Here is a 22,480-nt window from a genome sequence, read left to right as displayed (position 1 = left end):
TTTTTAATCTAAAAGTACTTTTGAAGGGCAAGAAAGTGCTTTTTGGTACTTCAAAAGCTTCCTCAAACGGAGCCTTAGTTAATATAGAGATTGTATTGTACTTCCTTTTTTTTCTTCTTTTTTGACAGATGATATGTTTGAATGTTGCAATGTTCGCTGCCAAAAAGAAAAGAAAAGAAAAGAAAAAAAATCATGACATGGAAAAGCAACTGAATTTGGGGCCTCAGAAAGGATCAAATGCGGCCTCAGAAAGGATCAAATGCCAATTTCTGTTATTTTGTTGTTAAACTTTAACTCTTACAACTCCAGTAGCAAAAATAAAAAAGTACATTGAAGGAATAATCAATTAAAATACCAATTTCTTGAAAGGGAGCATACTCAGAGAAGCTACTATTCTCCGGGGCACCTGTGCTATTGCATATTATATATGGTTAGTTAGGAATGCTCAGTTGAGATTTATTCTAGAGGGGGAGCTATCACAAGTTTCAGAGATTATTCACTCGCCCGCTATTGGAAAATTGCTGACAACGAAGGATACTTGGAACTTCTTTGTAGCATTGATTGTGCCTTGGATGATCTTGATCCTCATCTCTCAATAGTCTCTACTCTTTAACTTGCTTAAGTTAAATTTCGATAGTTGTATTGTGGATGATAGTGGTAGAGGAGGTGTTGATTTTGTGATCAGTAGCCTTGATTAGTTACTATTAGTGGTGGTCCTGTTCATCATATCTTTGTTCTTGAACCGAAGCTATGGATCGAATTTAAGAACGGCTTGAGAAGGGATCAGTCATGCGAAGGTCATCCTTTGGGTAGAATCTATTTATCTTGAGGGTGATTTAATAACAGTGATTAGTTGGATATTGAATAGAAGCATATGTTTGATAGACATCAATTATTGTAGGATATTTGGAGAATAATTAGTAGTTTTAGCTCTTTCTATGTCACTTATATTTATCGTGAAGTGAACAGAGCTGTAGATTAAGTTGAGTTGCATCTTATGTGACTGATCATTTTGAATAACTGTGTGGGTGGGATATATATCAGTTTTTTTTTCTACATTATATTTTATTTTTTGATTTTGTAAAATGTACTCATACGAAAACTGTATGGTCCTTTTATTTCATTAAAAAAAAATCGCTAATACTCATTTTTATAAAGGACAACCTTTTGAGAAAAAACCTTTTCCAAGGATGAGCATTGATAGTCTACATACATTTCAGTTATCATCCACCTCCAACAATAATAAAGGAAATACTCTAATTCAACTCCAAAATCACTAATAAATTGTGGCATCATTGATTAGGTCATCTTGCTTCCACTCTTAAAATTGTTTTACCGTATATTGAATCTTTTAATAAGACTCCACTTGATTCCATTTCTTCTTCTTGTCAAATGGCTGAAAGTGCTTTGCTTCTTTGTTATCCATCCAACTTTGTTGCTACCTCTTCACTAGAACTCATGGTATCAAATAGTATGTAATCTTTATCGCTGATTATAGGTGCTATTGTTAGTTCCTCTTGCATTAAGAGATCATTATCAGATGTTTTTATGAAATTTAAAACTCCTGATAAGAATATTTTTGGTTGCAAAATAGCATGAGAGGTAGTGAATATACTAGTTTTTAATTTAAAAATTTGCTTGTATTAAATGCTATATCTTGTCATCTCTCTTGCTGTCACACTGCACAATAAAAGTGGTTTTTCTAAACAGAAATATTGATACATTATTGGGATATGATTGACTATTCTATTCCATTCACGTGTTTACCCCCGATCTAGGGTTGATGCTTTTACCATTGCTGCGGTTCAATGCAATCGTACACCCACATCTAGGCTATCAAATCAATTCCCTAAGCTCTTCTTTCCTTAATCTTTCCATCCTCTTTTCTTTTTCTTGTGGTGGATTCCTCTTTGGGATTGATTGGTCCCCCCCCCCTCTCTCTCTCTCTCTCTCTAGTTACTCTTGTCTCATTTCTTTTATCCATGAAATGTGGGTGGCTTGCCCTTTTGCTCAAAAAAAGCGGGAAGTTATTTGGTGGAATTCCTAAAAATAATATTCTTTGAATATTTAACTTGCATGTTATCCTTGTCTTTGCTCTTGTAACAAGTATAATGTTCTGTTTGGGATTGATTTTGGGAGTATAAGATTTTTTTGGCAAAAGTTAGTAGAACTTTTGAAAGTAAAACATTTAATAAAAAGTTGTTTGCTATTTGATAACTATATTTCTAAAATATTACAATATTTGCTTATAGTTAATTTGAGAAAGTGCTTTTACATGAAAAAATAACAATAATTATATTATATAGCACTTTCAATTTCTTAACTCTTTTTGTATCATCAAAACTCATTATTATAAAGTATTCTTAATTTACAAATTATGTCTTTTTGATAGTATAATATTGCAATATAATAATATAGTATAATATAATATATTATAATATAGTATAGTATAATATTGTATACTATAATATAGTACAATATAGTATAGTATATAAAAATGTTACTTTCATAGACAATTTTCATTTATCGAAATCAATATTCATGGTTATTCAACTATGCAACATGAAGAAGGGTCACCTCAGGTAGATTTGGACCTCATAAAAATACCTCTTCTATAACGAGAACCACCAACAGAAGTTACCTCAAACCTAGTTACTTCATTGAACCCAACTCCTGCACCATCAAGCCCATGACCGGCAGCATCAAGCTCCCCCACCACCATTACTTCCATCTATTGTCCAATCTCCACAAGTTAGCCATCCCTATCAAACCGGATGAGAAGAAATTGATTAAACCAAAAGCCTGTCATTCCACCAAGTGTCCAATACTGCTAGCTCTATCTATCTCTAGTTCTTTGGTGGAGCCAACTTGTCTTTCTCAAGTTGTCAAAACATCCAAATGGTGTATTGTAACTATTGTCAAGGCTGAAGAATTTGATGCATTGCAAAAGCAAGGTACTTAGTCTTTAGCTACACTGCACCCAAACCAAAATTTTGATGAATGCAAATGGGCGTATTGCATCAAACAACAGACAATTGGATCCTTAGAGAGGTACAAAGCCCATCTTGTTATCTAAGTCTCCCATCAACCAACGATCTGGAGTCAATTATTTTGATACCTCTAACCCAATAGTAAAGCATACCACTGTAAAAATTATTCTCTCAATAGAAGTCAATCAAAGCTGGCCACTTCATCAAATTAGATGTCCGCACTGTATTCCTTCATAGAGTTCTTATTAAAGAAGTATACATGGCCCAAACTAAGGTTCATTGATCCAAGCTGGGCCAACTATGTTTGTGAAATTTACCAATCTCTCTATGACCTAACAGGCACCTTGAACGTAGTTCCTTTGATTCACCAATTATCTATGGGATCTTAGCTTTCGTGGCGTCTGTAGATAACTCACTATTTTTGAGAAATATTGATGTGTTATGTTATTATCCTAGTCACACACACACACATATATATGATATCATCACTAGTAATAACGATAGCGCCTTATTTAACGGATGCCTTCGTCCTCCTCCTTTTCTTCTTCTTCTTTCTTTTTTTTTTTTTTTGCGTTAATACGGATGGATCATACCTGACGGGTATGGATACACCCAATAAAGTCAAAAAATAGGATACCTCGGAGGGCCAATGATAACTTCCCATCACCAGTTCACAAGGTGCCTCCGGAATGACAAGCTACACACGTAGCCACCCAATCCGCAGCATCATTGGCTTCACGGTAAATATGTTTGGCTTAAAAAGCCCATTCATCCTTCGCCATAGCCCAAATGTCACGAAACAAGAGATGGTCACTACCGCCACCCCATAGATTTTCCGAATCCAACGGATGACGGTGGCTAAATCATCCTTCAGGATGCCTTCGTCCTCTTCCCTCGTCAAAGTCTTTGACTGGGTGAATAAGTAACACGAATGGTGTATAAATCATGAGCAACGGGGTTTTCGGTATTGGAGGAGTCGGCGTCGATAGAAAAAAAAAAAAACGCTTGCTCCCAAACTCCGAGTCCGCCTCGGAGTACAGCTTGCCTTGTTGGCTTATTGTTCTCCGAGCGACCAACCGGGTGCAGGCGTTGTTTCCCAGATGCGCCCCAAAACCACCGAAAATGAAGAAAAGAAGGCGGTGGAGGAGCGGCGGTGCGTCAACTGCGGCAAGGGGATCAAGACGCTCTTCGTCCAGTACTCTCCCGGCAACATCCGTTTGATGAAATGCGTAAGAGAAACAGATCCCAACCTCTCTCCGCATCCTCTCTTTCCCTTCTCGATCTCAACCCATTCTAATCTTTGCCTCGCCGCCTCTCTCTCTCTCTCTCTCTCTCTCTCTCTCTCTCTTTTTCCCAGGAGAACTGCAAGGCCGTAGCCGATCCCTACATCGAATGCGAGTTCATGGTACTTTAATTTCCCCCTTCCAAAAAATAAAATAAAAACCACTGTTTTTTCCCTTTCGATCACGTACATTCTTGAAAAAAGCCTTGGTAAATCATTAAATTTCAGCGACTTTTTTGCGGTCGATGGTAGTCATAGGGTTGAAAATGTTCTGCCAGTTGAGCTGGGTTCAGGTGGTTTGAGCTGATTAACGATAATCTTTTCTGAATGGTTTTAGTTTTTTATTTTTTTTTGGGTTAATATTTATTTGACAAAATATTTATTTGAGTTGTCAACTCAATTTTCTCAATTTTTCATGTTAAAAAACATGTTAATGAGGTACATTCCTATCGATAAGAAAAGACACCATCTATAAATGTTTGTTTATCTGAGAAAGTAATTTCCAAATTCTCTATTAAGCTTCTTCGCTCTAGTTTCTGTTATACTGCCAAATGTGGTTCAACACAAGATGAAGTATTCCCACATTTTTTTTTTGGCTAAGACGGGTGGATTCACACCATTTTAGTATGAATATATCTAAGAGAATTAGAAAGTAAAAATATCCCGGGTTGGTCCACAACACGTCACCAGAGTACTCAGCCACATAACCCAATCCACAACCTTGTTCGCCTCTCGATAGTTGTGCTTCGTGAGGAAGGAAGTGGCTTCCCTTGCTAGTCTTCAGATGTTCTACAGAAAGGGATATATATCCATTTTTCTGTCCTGCCTTCGGATCCAACCAATCACTATAGCGGAATCATCCTCAAGAAGGATGAGGTCAGCTTTGAGGACGCAACGTGCATAGGTAATGTCCGCCTAAGCTGCCCTTAGTTCCGCTCCTGGAACTGAGGTATCAAAGATGGGGCTACCATTTGCAGCAGTGAGCCTAGAGACCGGGCCTCTGATCATAAACCCCGCTCCACCTTTGCTGCCACCAATTTCCACAAAAGTTTAATTGCAAGAATGGTACAAGAAGACTTGTCATCTAGGTTTTAAACATCATTATCCAACCATGTACCACTTTTCCATCGGAACAGTATAGTACCAATACATACCAAAATTGACATCTTCTAAAACATGGAAAACCCATTGGTACCGACTAGCATGGTTGATACGGTAACACTGGTACATTGATACAGGCCATTATAGATTGGTGGGCTTGGTACTAGTACAGCTATTTCAGCGTCTTGGCACCTGCTGGTTTTGTGCCAAAATAGTATGATACTGATCCTACTGTTCCGTTCTAGCAATTTTTAAAACCATGCTTCTCATAAATTATTTCTTTTATCGTTTGAAATGTGCGAAATGTAAGTAATAGGTGGAAGGCACCAAATGTTAAAATTTAAACTACTTACAGCAGCCCCATGTATTGACAGACTGTTTCGCTTGTCCTTTCCCGGCCAATGAGGAGGTAAATGAAATTAGATGACCAACAGCAATGATAACCTAAAACATTTGAATCCTTTTACTGGTTTAACTCCACCATGGTGCGTAGCAAGCTTTTTTACATATGTCTGTCTAATATCTGAAACAATATGGTCATGTTCCTTCACCTCATCAGTTTTTGCTACACCACCTTCAAAACTCTTGGATAACTATTACCTTGTTAGCATGTCAAAATTTTTTTCTTTTAGCTCAGTTATGCATGTTTAGTTGTAACGTTTACTGTATTATGATTAATCATAACAATTATTTGTATAGATTATCCTGATTGATCTGATTCTGCACAAGACTAAAGCGTATCAACATTTGTTATTCAATATGCTGAACTTAGATGCTGGTGACACGAAGGTAAAACAACACATCAGCCTTTAATTTTTGAAATTTCTAATACTCACTTGATCTCCCTTGTGTAATTTCTGATCTAATGAGATGACCTTAATGTTTCTGGCTTCTTATATTTCTTATCTTGAAGGCCTGTAAGTATGTATTTACATATATGCATGCTATGCACGTTTTTTCCTCTACGAATCAGTCTCTTTGAAATTCTCATTATGTTAACTAAAATTTAGATATCTAGAGTTTCTTGCTTCATAGCATTGTGTCTGATAGTTGCCCACTTACAACAATGTCACAAGATTTATATTATGACTTATGTCTTAGATCTCTATGCTGACATAATACAGCATTCTGATCTTGACTTGAAGCACAATTTTTAAGGAATCACTTTTGCATGTTTCTCTCTAATAAATGCCACATTAGACCCTACTATTGATGACAAAAAATGTGATTTTTATTTATTTAATCATGTTAGTCTGCACTCACACATGCTTCTGAGTGCAATCTTGTGTTTCGTTGCCTTATGATGCAAAAGGATTGGTGCATTTTCTTTATCCATATAATTTATGTAGCGGCAAAGTGCAGTAGCATGTTGTACATAATGCATCTTAAGTCTGATAGCTATTTCAGTTATGAGATTTTTCTTATTTCATGTAAATGCACCTCAGTTCTGACTAATTATATTTAGCAATCTAGGAGATTTTGACAAGTTTTGAAATATATGAAATTATGATATCTTTCATGTGCACTCATTTATTGTTAGAATACTTGTATTTATTTTTTGGAGGGACTTGTTATTTCTATTATTTAGAGGTAGCTGGCCTTAAATTTTAACATCTGGTGTCTATGATACACCCATGTGATTCCTTGAAGGATACTTTAAGGTAAATATTAGTCTGTACTAGCTGTAGCTTGAACTTTGTGGGTCTGTTGTTCTACCTGATTTGACTATTGCAGATCATAAAGGTCTTAGTGACCCTAGATCTGGAATCCTTGTGTGGTCATACTTTTGTTGCAAATTTAGTTAAGCTGTAGAGAAGTGCAAGCTATCCTATTCTAACATATAATTCAAAGTTTTATTTCATGGCCTTTGCACCTATTCTTGGCCCTAAAAGTCACAAGTCACATAAATTGTCTCATTTTCTTTTCTTTTCTTTTCTTTTTCTTTTTTGGCTGTAACATTCTTTTCTCTTTTATTGGTAAAATTTTTCTTTATTTTTCATATCATGTACAATCATGCAATATTTGTGTTTATATAGATGGCAACATTATAAACAGAATAAAACCCACTTTTTTGCTTTCTTATCTTGGATCCATCAATAGAAAATGAATATTTTTCCTTTTGCTTTTTGATTCATGTTTGCTGAATGGAAGGGTACTTTAAATGAGATAGTTGTCATCACAAAGCAGGATCTTATGGAAGTCATTTAATCAATAGCAAAATTTTATAAAATTTGTTGTGGTGTATGACTTTTTATGTTGATCAAACTGCATGCTTTTCTTTAATTGAACAATTTACTTTGATATATGAATGTTGTTGTTGTTACCATAACCTTGTTCATCACTTCTCTTCCTTTTCATTGTGCTATTTTATCATTTCCACCCTAAAACATGGGACAAAGCCAACCCTAATGATTTCATCATCTTTAGGCTATTCACTTGTCTCAATAGATATATTCTGACATATTAATTCATGTTATAAACACTGCCAGTGCCAGTCTCAAGCTACGATTAAGAAGTTGCAGGATCAACGTATGTTGACAACCATTCATTAAAAGCAAACTATAAAATGGATCTAAAGTCATAATGCTTGATGAATGAGGATTCATGAAGTTGACCCCAAACAGTTGAGACCTTAGTAGCCGGAATCTTTCACTTAGGGTAGTGCACCTACTTTGGAATCTTCTCGAAATGCTGAACCTGCACCTGCTTCCTAAATGCTTCCTTACTAGAAGTGTTTCTAAAATATCTGCTTCCTGCACCTTCTCCCGCACTTGCTCCATACCCATGCTTGATTGTGGCACTAAGGTCGAGACAAGGGTTGATGGTCATGGTTATAGTTACATTAATTGTGTTTTAGAAATTGTATCACATGCTAGTTTTCAAATTACATGTTGAAAGAAATGTTTTCATATAGAAATTGATTGGTATGCATACGCGATCATCAAAATGTCAATTTGAGAAGTACAAGCTGCATGATTTGTAGTCTATGATAATGAATTGAGGCTTTGACGCTTATGATATATTACAAAAGCATGCCTATATACTTTTGTTGAATTAATTGTAAAAGCTGGTCAGATGATAAGCAGAACTAGCTTAATCTCGAGGGTAAAAGTGAACCCTAATTATGGTAGCAGAAAATATGCTCTACGCCTTAGTACTTCCCTTTTCCCAACCATATGGAATTTCTCCCACCTCACCACAATCGTAATTATGATGGTGGACCAATCCATTCCTTCCTCATTAGCATTAATAGACACAGCCACACATTTTTTCTTGTTGTCCGCTATGCCAACAAATGAATGAAAACAACATATACAACCCTCCTTCCTCTTTCCTCATAACATTGGTAACAATTTTTTTTATAAATTTGTTTTACGGAAAAATTTCAAAACATTGTCGGAAGATAAACCTGTCTGGTCACTTCTTTTTAAGGAGTGAAGCATAGTCTTTGGAGAATGGAGACCAAGGAATGTTGAACTGGCCCGTACCGGCCGATTCAGCCCGTACTGAACTGGACCGGTTCGGCCTTAAAAAACCGTATCGGCCCCAGGGACCGGAACCGGCCAGTACAAGAGCGAACCGGACGGAACCCGACCGGAACCGGCCAGTACAAGAGCGAACCGGACGGAACCGGTCGGGTTCCGTCCGCTTCGGCCAGGACTCGGTGCAAACCGGCACCTCCGGTTCTATCCGGTTCGGCCAGGACTCAGTGCAAACTGGCACCGAGTCCGGTTCGATGATGCCACAGGCTATGGCATAGTCTGTGGCATAAACAGCGCACCAACGTGCGCTTTTTGGTGCCGTGCAAGGATGCCACAGGCTGTGGCAACAGCACGCAGCGTGCGCTTTTTGGCCGTCTGCGCACCTTTTGGCCGGTTCGGCACCAGTTCGGTGGCTGACCGGTATGCCTACCATTACCGGTTCGGCGATCCTTGATGGAGACATTCTCTCTTTCAACTCTGCCCTTTCTGTCAATTTCAGACTCTAATCTCTTGATAGCCAGCTCCTTGATTATGATTAATCCCTCATTTCTTCCTATTGCTTGATAGTGTCCCTCCACTCCCTCCCTTCCCTCCTCTCCCTCATCCCATCTGCCTCAACCCCCCTTTTTTCATGCTTTCTCTGCTCTTCCCTCCATCCCTACCTCATTTCTTCTGTTGGCAAGTCGACCATTGACAAGAACAACACATTAAACAGCGAAAATCTTTATTTCTCTAGCAATGGATTTGGTCAAACTGGTCCATTTGTGTGCCTAACTATGGGTATGCTAGAAATTTATTTACACATCTACAACACCTATAGCTTCAGTTGTTATGTTTATTTGTCCATAAAATTTTATTCTCGCACCTTGTAGCACTGTAAGCTTCAATTATGTTTGCCTTTTCTTCTTGCTACCATAGCCTTGAACTTTAGTCATTTGACAAAACTTATCCCCAAAATTTGTGGTTGACTTATTGTTAGGTTTTGAACCCTGAATTCTAACTGATCCTTTCTATGTGCTTGTTGCACATCTCTATGCTAGTCAAACTGGTTTCTCCATCACTTCATTCCATTCCGTTCTTTAACTAGATATGGTACTCCCTTACTATGTGTTTATTTGTGATGCATTAAAAGGATTTACTATTTGTGTGATAAAGAGATACCAATAATACTTTTGTGCCATGCATCCTTTTTTTTTTCTTACAGCAATGCTATATCTTAATTTCACTCTGTTCTTGTATTTATTTTCTGGTATTTCAAAACCGTTTTTAGCTGTTAATTTTTCAGATTATATTTGCGTAAGAATGTTAAATTGTAACCTAGATTATTTGCTTACAGAATTTGATGTCCTTTAATTTGCAGGGACTATTCTTGAAGTCAAGTTTTGTTTATTTTCTTTTAGATGCATGTATCCATTCAGCCGTGCTAAGAAGTCTGACTTATTTTAACTTATACATGAATATATTGCTTTATCCGAGACCTTAACAATCTAAAGGCAGGATTTCTCTCATAAGTAATAGTAGAGATGATTGGGATTCATCTGGGAGCCTTTTGGTGTCAATTTGGACATGTGGAAAGGTAATGTAGTTCACTAGGTCAAGTTACTTTTGTCATCAGTGTTATAATAATCTTTATTAGCTGCTAATCCTTATATTTTTACTTCTATATATTGAATACAGGTGTTGATGGATGTTTTATTGGGAAATTTTATATTTATATCTGTTATAGTTCTTGGGACAAGGTTTCTTCTCGATTTATCACTTGATATTACTAGGTACAAGTTTTACCTTCCATACTATAGTATATATATTTATTATTTAGTGATTATTTTATCATTTTCTTTTAGAAAGCGATTTTCTGTAAAGGATGTCTCAGTTCTCATATTTGGAAATTTTGTTTGTGAAATGGGCATGTATGTTCTCAGACTTGAAATTTCTTCGCATTTTGCGGCGTTAAATATTTCCAATTACATGTACTAGGGAAATTTGAAGGCTAGAAATTACCGGAGTTCACAAAAAATCAAAGAAGAATCAACTATGAAGCCACATCAGACTTTAATTTCCATGCATGACAAGTCACAATCCCAGTGTCTCTTATTTGATTTTATTTTTTTAAGATAGACTGCTGTAATCGAAAGAAGAGCCTCTTAATCACCAAAAAAAACTATCCAAGAGTAATCTCTTAAATTGAGTGTAGGATTCCCAAGCGTCTTCTTTCCACTTCATCCCACATGAAGGTTTTGTTGAAGAGCCATGGGTGGCAATGGCTTTCCATTGGAGGATAGTCATTGCCCCTAGCTGTTGAGATTTATGTGTTTCCCACTCTTAACTCTTTCCTCACCAAGTCATTGTGCACCTATTCTCTGGATGGGGTCTGCTAGGATGATTCCATGTCACAACTCAAAGCCGATCTCAAACTCGCTGCCCACAAATCTGCCTGAAATCAGAACTCCCGTAAGGCCGTAACTCATGAATTCAAAAGTGCACCACATCCACTATGCACAGGCTCCGACATCTATTGACTATCAAAATAAATCCATGATCCAATCTTTACAATCGAATGTAATGAGAGAGAGGTATGCTGAGTCTCTTTTTGGCCCTTCAGTGTTTAGACTTTACAATGATATTTAACATGGCTTATCTACATCTTAACTTAAAGTAGTAATATTGTTTGTTGTATGACTCAAATCTCAATCTGTATGTCTTTATATGCATGAGAGTTTTGCAGCCCCTGGGCAAAACCTTGCCATTCTCATTCTCATTATGATGGGAACCATCCATGCCCTGACTGTGCTGTAAACTAGAATTAAAATTCCATGTTAACTCTGAGGCTTCATCCATCGAGATTCCCATACATCTCTGTGTGTGTGTGTGTGTGGTGTTTCTTCTCTATGCATATGGCCAAGAGCAATGACTTCAAGTTTCCATCTGCATATGTTCTCCTTGGGTTCCCATTGCGAATTGATTACAACATCTCACGATCCCCAGGTAACAGTATGACCTTTTAACAGATTGCTTGATATGTTTTCTTCATGACTTGTCGTATGCTAAATTATGCTGTCAATAATAAAGAGCAATCATATGGGCTGCAAATCTACATTATCGCTATCTTAATTATCTAGTGTTAATCCTAGAACTATATAAAAGTGGCTATATTTCCCAAAATTTTCAATTCCTATAATAACCCTGGTTAGATTTCTCTTAAAAAATCTTAAACATGCTAGATTTCTGTAAAAGAAGGGATTCTAACACCGTTGGACTTTGAGAATATGAAAAGAACAAGTACAAATAGTACATAGAAATTGAGCAACTCATTCAGGCTTCTGAAACAATAGGTGAGAGAACATCCAGCTTAGCAAGAAAGAAAGAATTAAAATTTTTGAAGAAAGATATTTTAGTATATCTAGGCTCTAAGAACTCTTGAGAGTTGGAAGAGAGAGTATATAGGATGCTTTACAGACACGCGATGTGCCTATTCTGAGAAAAAGGCAAAGATGAGATATAATGCATTAGTTAAAAAAAAAAGTTTAACCATAGTTACTTATTTTCAGGTCTTTGATTTGGACTTCACTTAAATTATTCCAAATCCAAATCTTTAACAAGCATGTGAATTATAACTTGTTATTGGTGATAACTATTATTAGTAACTTTTTTCATTGCTGTTATAGCAATAACAACGTCTTTGTAATAAACAGATAATACTAACATTTTATGAGATTCTTACATTAGCATTGGGGAGTCATTATGACATTATTTTAAATGTTAGTACGCTTTTGAAGTTGAATTTAGAAATTATTTAATCTTGATCTTCAAATTCAGATATCATACTTCATGGGATTTGCTATTGATGAATTGCCTAACTTTTCAGTGGCTAAATATTAAACTATTTTCTGATATTCCTCTCTTTTTTATACTCTAACATAATTTGTTTCATATTTTGATATTACATGTTCTAAGCAATATCATACTTTAATCTTTTACATTTTATAATGTATACCGTGCATTACTCAGGCTTTTTGCTTGTAAATAGTTATGGTGGAAAGAAAATCTGTAAATTTTCTTTAGAAATTATGTTAGTGGTCCAAAAAGATGGGAAGAAGTTTCTTTAGGAATTATGTTGGTGCTCAGCACCTGCTACTTGATTGTGCCTATGCTCGGAGAATTTGGGTTACAATTCTTAACTATCTCAATATATTTTTCATATCCCACCTATTGGCTTCTTGTTGGACTGCTTGGAGAACTTCTTACAGACCTACACCCAAAAATTTCAGACCTAAGTTTGAACATGCGACTGCTTCATTTTGGTCTATCTGGGAATAAAGGAACTCTTAGATCTTCCGAAGCTATACTACCATGGAAGCTTGTTTGCCATGCTTAGCCATTGCTCTTTTCAGTGGCTGTATACTTTGTGCAACCAAAAGCAGCTTTTATGTTTTGCAAGGATCTCCAATAGCTTGTATTCTTTTTTATTTCCTTCCCCTGCTTTGGGGATTTTGATGTATCTTTTGACTGTTTCCTTCTTTTAAATCAATTAGGTGCTTCCATCTTCCTTGCCATTAAAAAAAATACTCTCTCTTTGCTGAATGTGTTCACCCTCTCTATCCTACCTCTCCTTTCTTTGTTGAATGTGCTGTTGGAGTCCTCTATTTGCCAGACTCACTGATGGAATTTGTTATGATTCCATATGGTTGGCTTTTTAACTAAACACTCGAGCCATAGGATAGTGTGGAACCAACCATTCAGATCAACTGTGTAAAGACGTGAGGTGGGAGAGGCAAAGGCGCAACGCCTCTTCCTTCAAAAGGCGTCATGTATTAGAGTCTAATGCGGGCAAGAAAGCTGAATGGATGTGTTGTGTGGAGAGTATTTTGGAAAATTAACATGTGGGGCCAAACGATATGGAGCTTCGCAGATGGAGGCACTGCTTGGTAGCTTCAATTTAATAGTATAATAGATGTCAAGTGGGACCAGTTTTGTTACAATCTCTGGCTGATGTGTGACTTCGGAAGTTCATTTTATAGTTTATCACTAATAATCTATGTTATCAAATGATTCAAAGAACTTCACAGTATGGCTGCAGTAATTAAAGGAGTCGACTAAATTTTACTCTTGAAACTGTTATTTTTATAAACTACTCAGGTGCAAAGAGATTATGCTGGCCATTCTTATTTCGAGCTACTTCAAGTTGTTTCTCATAGCAATGATGGTATGTAGATTCATTCATTCTCTTTTAAGAAAAAAAATTAGATGTTATCATGATAGATCATATTCTGTGTGCACGTATATGTTTTTTTGAGTTATATCTGCCTTTTCCCTTTCTGCAGGTTTGGGAGTTCCCTTCTTCTGTTCTTTTCATCATTGACATATTTGTTCTATCATCAAATGCAGTGGCTTTGAGAGGTTTGGACTTAAAACTTTGAGTTTTAAAAACATGAAAAAGTGATATTCAGTATTTCAACATAAAACACAGCCTTTGAGTATTTAGAATTATTTTCATAAGCTTGACACCTTACATGGTAGAATATATAAGGTTCTCCAATGCTGTCCCCAGTCCCACATCAGAGCACCTGAAATGCCACAACTAAGTATATCCTCCTGCATCAAAATGGTTAATCATTCTTAAAATTCGTTCAACCTAATTGTTAAGAAAGATTACTGAAGCTTGTTAATGATTTAAAAGATCTCAAAGTTTTGATGCTTAAAGTTTATATTTTCAATTGTATGGAAGAATGGAAGCTTTATGCCATTCACTTCAACATCATCGAAGTCTTTCTATATATGAACGCCCCATATAGCTGCAGCATTAGCCCATGATGCCTTTTCAATTGAGCTGCTTCTTATTGCCATGAGATTGATTCTCACACCTTATATCTAATAAAAGACTAATGAAAAAATTGAAATGCCAGTGTCAAGGGGTATTCTAGTTCTGCTTTACCAAAACAGAGATTTTTTTGAAAAAAGAAATCATGGTCCAAAGTGGTATCATGCTCATTGACCCATGGTATGCCATTACGGTACTAAACCGGGTGATACGGGGTGTATTGTACAATACCAGTTCGGTATCAGTACACGATAAGGAGGATGTACCGACATTCAGTACACTGAACCGGTCTCTATACCGGGCATACCAATACTATGATAGGATTGCCATGCCAAACTAGTACCAGCCTCTATATGTCCTCACAAGAACATGCCTCTATGCAGGGTCCTAGCTTGCTCACAAAATGTTTAGTCAAACAAGAACTTTCATGGTAAGGAGTCAATAATGTTTTAAAAGGCAGCTATCATGTGCAGGGAGTCTAGGCCTCTAGGGACTGCACACATATGCTGAATTTTATGCTACAGTAATATAATAGCAATATGTTTTTTTTATAAATAACATCAATACTAATGATAGTAGCATCTAGCGCTTAGTGCTTATATCTTAGTACTTGATTCTTAGTAGCAATAATTATGGTATAATTAATACATTGACATTGTTAATATATACATATCTAGCTTCTTGAAGCCTTCATCCAACTCAACCATTAGCTTGAATATGCCTTATTTGCATGGGCTTTCACAAGACTGGCTATGTATGTGGCCGTGCAATGCTAAATTGGCAGTTGATGTGATCATATTTGGTTGAAACCAGATTGGATACGGATCAGACACTAGTCTATTTATATCCAATTTTTTTTGTTTGGCATATACATGTATGGATACGGATGTTAGTTCGATGCAAAAATTCATATCTATATTTGTTTTAAACGGATATGGATACAAATCAGATATTTGAAGTATGGATATAAATATGGATATAAGTTGGATAATTAAACTTTATGACTGCAGAATCAAAGTTATTAATTACTAAGTAGATAATGAATCAAGGTAATTGTGGCTATTTATTTTTCGTAAAAGTTCATGAGTACTATATAAAATTCAATAGGGTTACAAATAAAAATCGGATATTCAGATATAGATATTAGTTGGATGCTCAAATTTCTATTCATATCTGAATAAAATTCAGATATGAAAGTGGATTTGGATAGATATTACCCAATCCACTTTCACCCCTAGATCATAAAATGATAAGTAGATTGCATATGCAGCTGCACAATGCTAATTCTACTGTATACGTGTCTGCAAAGTGCTAAGTAAACCAATTTGTTTGGCCTTTGTGCAGCCCGACTATATGTAGTAGTCGCCTTGGGGGTATGCAGTGCGGTTAGGGGACTACATATGCAGCATATGTGGCCTTATGCACCGCATTTAAAATTGTGGGAGTCAAAAAAAAAAAAGAGGCAAAATTAAAGTTCAAACCGTAACCAAGCACCTGCCAGAGAGGTTTTTTAGTTCCTAATCATAACAATAAAAGAAAACTTTGTGATTGTCCATTTTGGATGACACAGAAGAAGTCATTAATTATTAAGTTTATCCCACTAGCCACCTCAAGTGAAGAGAGGCCCACTAGCTTTCTTCTGTTTTATTGTATGTAATTTAAATGGAATACCTCAGCCAAAGTAATATTCTTATACATTTGGAATTGATCTATAAGTAATTAGAAATTGCGTCAAAGTTTTTCTAGGAGAGACTTCATTTAAGATAAAATTATGTAGATATAAAATAAAGATTTTTGTGGTCACAACTATGTGCAGAGGTAAAATTTGAAAAGATGACATTTAAACTCTAAAACAGGAGCATAAAATTAAAATTTTTTTGAAAAAAGAACAGGTGTAAGATTGGTCATATTTATAATCTGTGCAAGCAGATGTATATATATTGAAAATTCTCATATTTTTCTCATTCACTGTAACAAGCTTCTGATGATCTAATCATTGTACTGAGAATAAATCTTATTAATATAAGCAGTTAGAGAGCATGATCTGATGATCCAAATAATGTATATTTCACAATCACTAGGTGAATGTTAAATTTGTCAAATTTTGAGCAATGGTGAATGAACTTTACTTGTCAGATAAGCCTATTTCATGATAGGGTTATTTGGCCACAATGATGGTGCTTCTCAAGGAGTTGCAATTGACACTAAATCATTTCTTTACTGCATAACTCGAATGAGTAACTGCCCGCATCCGTCCATGCACTTGTAAAAGTAGTAAACATAAAACTCAAGATTGTGTGATAACTCTGATATACTCTCTTGTACTGTCCCAGAATTTTTTATTCCTCAAGGCTTGTCATTCAATTAACATCTCATGGGTGCAATATGTGGTACTTTACAATGTCAATTTGCTTCTCTCTTTTTTTTAATCTGTTAAAAGTGTTTCAAATGTTGTATTTTGTAGTTGTAACAGAGTTGCCGACTGCTGGGTGCCTTGCAGTATGCTTCGGTGCACATGCAGCCAAATTGTTTACTGATCGTTGGCTGCTGCATCTATTATCTGGTTTGTTATAAATTCATTGGCAGCTTGGATTTCCGGCCATCTGCATTCAACTTGTTTTTTACTAATTCAGTTGTATAACTAATTCTTTCCTGATTAATACTACAGGTGCCACCGTGAGAAAAATGCTTCTCACTTAGTGAAGGCATGTCACGTTCATTTTCACATCACCATCTTTCGTTGTATATTTTACATGGTCATCAAGCTGGATAATTCAAAATATATCATCAACATCAAATATTATGACACTTCACTATGAAATTCAATATGATAAGTTAGGAAGAAATGTAATTCTAATCCACCAATCTCTTAGCCTTTGCTAAATGTCATTAAGTGCATATCATTGTATCTCACATAGCAAAATGGCTGAAATGAGAACTCAGTCGATTTCTTTTCTCCAGTACAATCGATAGATAGATAGATAGATGCCAAAGTCTTCTCACTCCTCTTCGCTTATACTAGCGAATTTCCCTTGCCCAGCTACTTTACTACCTTCTTGCACCATATCTTTATGTGTTGTTCTGCGATCAGACTGGTGAATAAAGATCAAAACAGATCATTCAGTCCTGCCTCTTGTTGTTTCATTGGAAACTTTGTTAGAATACTTCAACAATGGTCAAGGTTGGCCAACCAATATTGCCTGCTGCTTTTGTGTTCGCTGCTTGTAATGTAGGAAGATCTTGATAGTGTTAAATGAGACAATTAGGTTGTAATTTCCTTTAGGATTATTATTAAAGCTTCCAGTTTCCACCACCTTGATTGTAATGTCGTATACTTCCAGTTCCTTAAGGAGATACATAGATGCGTAAGTTTCTCACTCCTCTTGGCCTGTACTCATGAATTTCCCTTGCCCACCTACTCTACTACCTTCTCGTACCATTTCTTTATGTGCTGTTCTCCCATCAGACTGGTGGATAAAGGTCAAAGGAGATCATTCAGGCCTGCCCCCTGTTGTTTAATTAAATACAATGAGATCATTCCGGCCCGCCTCTTCTTGTTTCATTAAATGCTTTGCTAGTATGCTTCAACAATGGTCAAGGTCAGCTAACCGATGTTGCCTGGTTCTTTTATGTTCGTTGCTTGTAATGAAGGAAGATCTTGATAGTGTGAAATGAGACAATTAGGTTGTAATTTCCTTTAGGAGAGTTATTAAAACTTCCAGTTTCCACCACCTCGATTATAATCTGCAAGTAAAGATCATTCTGGATGCATGATAGAGGTGAAAGCCAACATTCTGGCAGTTTTGGAGACTGAGATGGTCAAAACATTGTATGTCTATTATTTCAAGGATGGTTCTTGTTTAGTTAACATTCACCATTTGTCCCATAATAAATCAACTTAATAAGTAATAGAGATTATCTACATGAGGATTCTGCACAGTAACCTTTTCAGGTTCTTGAGTTTCTTTAATGTGGTACTGGATAGTTCAGAGAATACAGATGTCCTGCTGACTACAAATGAAGCAGTGCAAATCTATTCACTAAAACCTATTGTTCTGTTTCTTAACACGTCTGCATGAATGACTTCCTTTTTTTTTTTTGATTCTTGAAGGAACTTACGCATGCAACTCATTGCAGCCTAAGATTGATCTCTGTACAGGTCTGATAAGATGCCATGATCATTTTGTTACTGGTGGGTGGTCAGGTTTGGTGTAGTATTGTGTATTAGGTTAGTCTCGCTTTACCTACTGCTGCGAGGCGCAGGCATCTCCTCCCTTTGCTTCATCTCCATTCCAAATCCTTCCTTATCTTTATTATTATGTGCATGCGTTACATATACCAAATTCTAGCTGCTAGAATGAAAGAATGCCACATATTTTGTTCTTAATTTGAAATTTAGGTTAGCTTCTAGTTATCTTACAAAACCATGCCCATATGGTTTAAAATTAAAACTTGATGTCGGATTGGGTGCAGTTCTTTTGGCTAATGGTGCTTCCTCTGTTAGAGTGGTTCGTGACCCATGGGCCGCATATTTTGTTCCTAATTTGAAATTCAGGTTAGCTTCTAGTTGTCTAAGAAAAGCTTGCTCATTCGGTTTAAATGGAAATTTTATGTCAGATTGCTTGCAATTCTTTTGGCGAATGATGCCTCCTTGCACAAATTTCTCCCACTTTTTCGTGACATTCCTGATATTTTAATTGGGAGCCGAATCAGTTGGTCTCGTGTCCCCATTCAAGAACACAACATCAGGGAGCTCGTCTCAGACAAAAATCTCTTCCGCTCTTTTACAAGCTACCTTGGCTGCTGCTTGCATTGCAGCCAAAGCCCGGAGGTAGTTTGTGAAGAAATTTATGAAGGGTGTGGAAATTTATAAACATGCCGAGTATGAAGTCCTCATGGTGCAAGATTGGTTGCCGAGTACTACCATGCAAAGCTTTCCTATCCCACAGAGTTGTTATATAATTTCCATGAACGATGTTAGATACTAGATTGCACTTGTGCAAGTTCATTTGGGATCATCATTCTCATTCTTTTACTTGGAGATAGCTACAAATCGCTAGAAGATTGTGTCATTGCTTGTTGCTCGGGAGATTTGGAATACTTGATATCAAGGTTCGCCGTCTTATTTTCAGATCTATAATAACATAGTATTGGTATGGTACAAAATTTTTTTATACTAGGTATGTTACATGTATCGGATACTAGTACAAAAGTGGTGTAATATAGTATGTCTCGTACCATCTGGTTTGGGTTGGTATGGCGCATCTTGCTTGATATATACATATCTTCTAAAATGAACGAACCTATTCAGCTGCTACCCTGCATCAAGTTTAAGGGTTGCCTTTGTTCTACTTCTGTTGCATAACCTTTCTAGGACCTTTGACAACCTTTTGGGTCACTGGCGTCTTACCTCTTCATCCTCTGTGCTTATGAAACTCGTTAGAATGACGACTCCCACCCCTAATTGTGCTTAATCTCAACTTTGATGGTGCTATGCAGAGGATTCCTAGGAGCAAAGCGCAGGTTTCTTCATCCATCAAGCTCGTGGCGTCTGGTTAGAAGCAGATTCTTGCATAATACTACTTACCAGATCCTTTAGTTTCGGGATTTCTTTTACTTACAGGGAGAGCAATCAGGTAGCTGACTGGTTTGAGGGGGTTTGTTGCTGCTGATGAAGGTGTCACTGCATGCATCGCTGCACTTCTTAGTGCTCTTAATGACATTGTGAATGCAGATGCTGTGAACCAATGACATTAGACAATTGTAGAGGGGTCTTTGCCCCTCCTAATTATCCAAAAGCAAATAAATACAAATGAACATAAAAATAAGAAGGATTTTTTGCATGGATACCCTTCTAAATATCGGATTTTGCATGAATATCCTTCCAAAATTGATATTTGCATGTATACCCTCGTAAAACACTTATTTTGTCATTCTACCCTTTTTTTATTTTTGTTTTTGCATATGTACCCATACTATCTAACGACGTTAAAAAATTAACGGTTTCAAATTAAAATGACTAAAATATCTTTAATGAGTAGACATGCAAATAGATTGTGGTCCTGATAGAGAAAAAAGATAGGGACAATAGCGTAATTTTAAAATTTTATTTTATTTTTAATTAATATAAATATATTTTTTTAACACCATTAGAACAACTGTTATATTATGGGCATTTGTACAATAACAAAATTTGATGAGGGTATACATGCAAATATCAATTTTGGAAGAATATTTATGCAAAATTCGATATTTAGAAGGGTATCCATGCAAAAAAACCCAAATAAGAATATGGCGATGCTGATTATCATTGTTCCTGCAGTGTTATGACTTTAGGGTGGCTTTTCTTATGTTAGTCAACTGCGTTACATTGGTTTTTCACCTGTGCCATTGAGCACTACCAAGACAATGCTCACCATCCAAACCATTCTCACAGCAACTACTAGGATTTTCCTATATTTGTTGCTGGTTTCCAGCAAACTCCTTACATTCAACCCAGTCTACAAAAGATTTGTCACCTTGAGAGGGTTTTTAATCAATTGGACTCTTCAGAACTCAGATCCTTTTACAGATACATGGAAAGCTTTGTCAAAATATATAACTAGAAGCCTTCATATCCAATGACGACACTTGGACTAGTCAGCAAGTATGGTGCAAAAGAACAAAGGGACGAACGTTTAGTCTCTAAAGATAACCCAACAAAACATATTATCTTCAAGGAATAGCTCGAGCATGCATAATATGTAGCTTCTGGTACATCCATGTTTAAAACCATGTCCGGTAATATTTATGCACTTTTTTTTTTATTACAATGCTTCCATAGATAAAAAAAATACGGTGAACAATAGCATCATTAAGAATAAGACACCTAGAAAAGCTTATCCAGCTACCTTCACGAAGCTATTCCATTATGTCACCTGCAATGGCAACAGAAAAAGGAAAATCGCACTTCAATTTTTTGGGCAGAGATATTTAACAAACAATTCTATTAAATTTTGTAATGTTTAATGAGCAACCACACACCATACTGATCTTTCGGGGTTTTTTTCACATTACTTCATGATTGTGATCTAATTTTCTTTTTGTAATAATTATGGCCATTGGAAACAAGACTTTTTTTTAATATTGTGTCACTTGCATGTTGCCGTTCTATGATAACATACAAGTTATTGGAAACTCACTAACAAATGGCTGGTCAACACAGAAAGGGACTTCATGCCATCCAAGATCAGGTATATACTAATTGATGATCCAAATCAATTGTTAAGTGAATTGAGTTGCAGAACTCTCAGAACTGTAAAAGATAAATGGTTTCAGTAAGTGTCCCTCCAAAGCGTGGTTCTTCAAGGTGGAGATCAACCTCAAATTAAAAGCACGACCAGCTTAAATATTACAAAACCATCGTTTGGTCCTAAACCTTAAGAGGACACAAGAGACGCTACATACTTGGAAGAAACATTGCTTTAGATACCATGCGTCGCATGTCCAAAGCTATTCACTCATATTGTTCTTGGTCATCATCCATTGGTCTCTAGAGCAGCCTATGTTAGCATGAAGAAATTAGAAAGGAAGACAGTGGTCTATAGAAAAATTAGAATGCTTCCACAATTTTGTTCCAAAGAACATAAACAAATCATGATAAATTGGTGGTTTGCAGTAAAAGGATTTTGATTTGCCAGATTTAATAATTTCCAGAAAGTGGGAGCCATGGAAAAATATGTAGAAGAAAATATAATATGATCAATTGTTTCATGGGTGTTGAAGCAGAATATGATAGTCAATGCTTATACAGGAACAACTAAGATGG

The 22,480-nt window shown here is 36.2% G+C and overlaps 1 protein-coding gene across 3 annotated transcripts; it reads left to right on the top strand.

Moving 5' to 3' along the window:
- Positions 1-3,943: 3,943 nt before the first annotated feature.
- LOC103710490 (protein ARV 2) lies at positions 3,944-20,516 on the top strand. Of its 3 annotated transcripts, XM_039131950.1 has the most exons (11): positions 3,945-4,219; positions 4,348-4,395; positions 6,073-6,162; positions 10,216-10,261; positions 10,349-10,431; positions 10,533-10,627; positions 13,992-14,058; positions 14,177-14,252; positions 17,138-17,236; positions 17,342-19,228; positions 20,173-20,516. In XM_039131950.1, the coding sequence occupies exons 1-10, from the start codon at positions 4,091-4,093 to the stop codon at positions 17,371-17,373; spliced, it is 765 nt and encodes a 254-aa protein (XP_038987878.1). In that variant the 5' UTR covers positions 3,945-4,090; the 3' UTR covers positions 17,374-19,228; positions 20,173-20,516. The 3 variants fall into 3 exon arrangements, with proteins under 3 accessions (XP_038987879.1, XP_038987877.1, XP_038987878.1); XM_039131951.1 differs by lacking the exon at positions 17,342-19,228 and having other exon boundaries at positions 3,944-4,219; positions 20,173-20,359; XM_039131949.1 differs by lacking the exons at positions 17,342-19,228; positions 20,173-20,516 and adding an exon at positions 19,291-19,953 and having other exon boundaries at positions 3,944-4,219.
- Positions 20,517-22,480: the final 1,964 nt, after the last annotated feature.

Source organism: Phoenix dactylifera, chromosome 11, assembly GCF_009389715.1.
Source record: "Phoenix dactylifera cultivar Barhee BC4 chromosome 11, palm_55x_up_171113_PBpolish2nd_filt_p, whole genome shotgun sequence".
NCBI classification, from domain to species: Eukaryota; Viridiplantae; Streptophyta; class Magnoliopsida; order Arecales; family Arecaceae; genus Phoenix; species Phoenix dactylifera.
This window is presented reverse-complemented; position numbering and strand designations above follow the sequence as displayed.

What these genes read in the sequence shown, in the direction of transcription:
- LOC103710490 (XM_039131949.1), top strand. Translation starts at nt 4,091, where the DNA reads ATGCGCCCCAAAACCACCGAAAATGAAGAAAAGAAGGCGGTGGAGGAG. An exon ending in TTATCACTTGATATTACTAG is followed by an intron (nt 10,628 to 13,991) that starts GTACAAGTTTTA and finishes TAAACTACTCAG; the next exon opens with GTGCAAAGAGATTATGCTGG. An exon ending in TGTTTCTCATAGCAATGATG is followed by an intron (nt 14,059 to 14,176) that starts GTATGTAGATTC and finishes CCCTTTCTGCAG; the next exon opens with GTTTGGGAGTTCCCTTCTTC.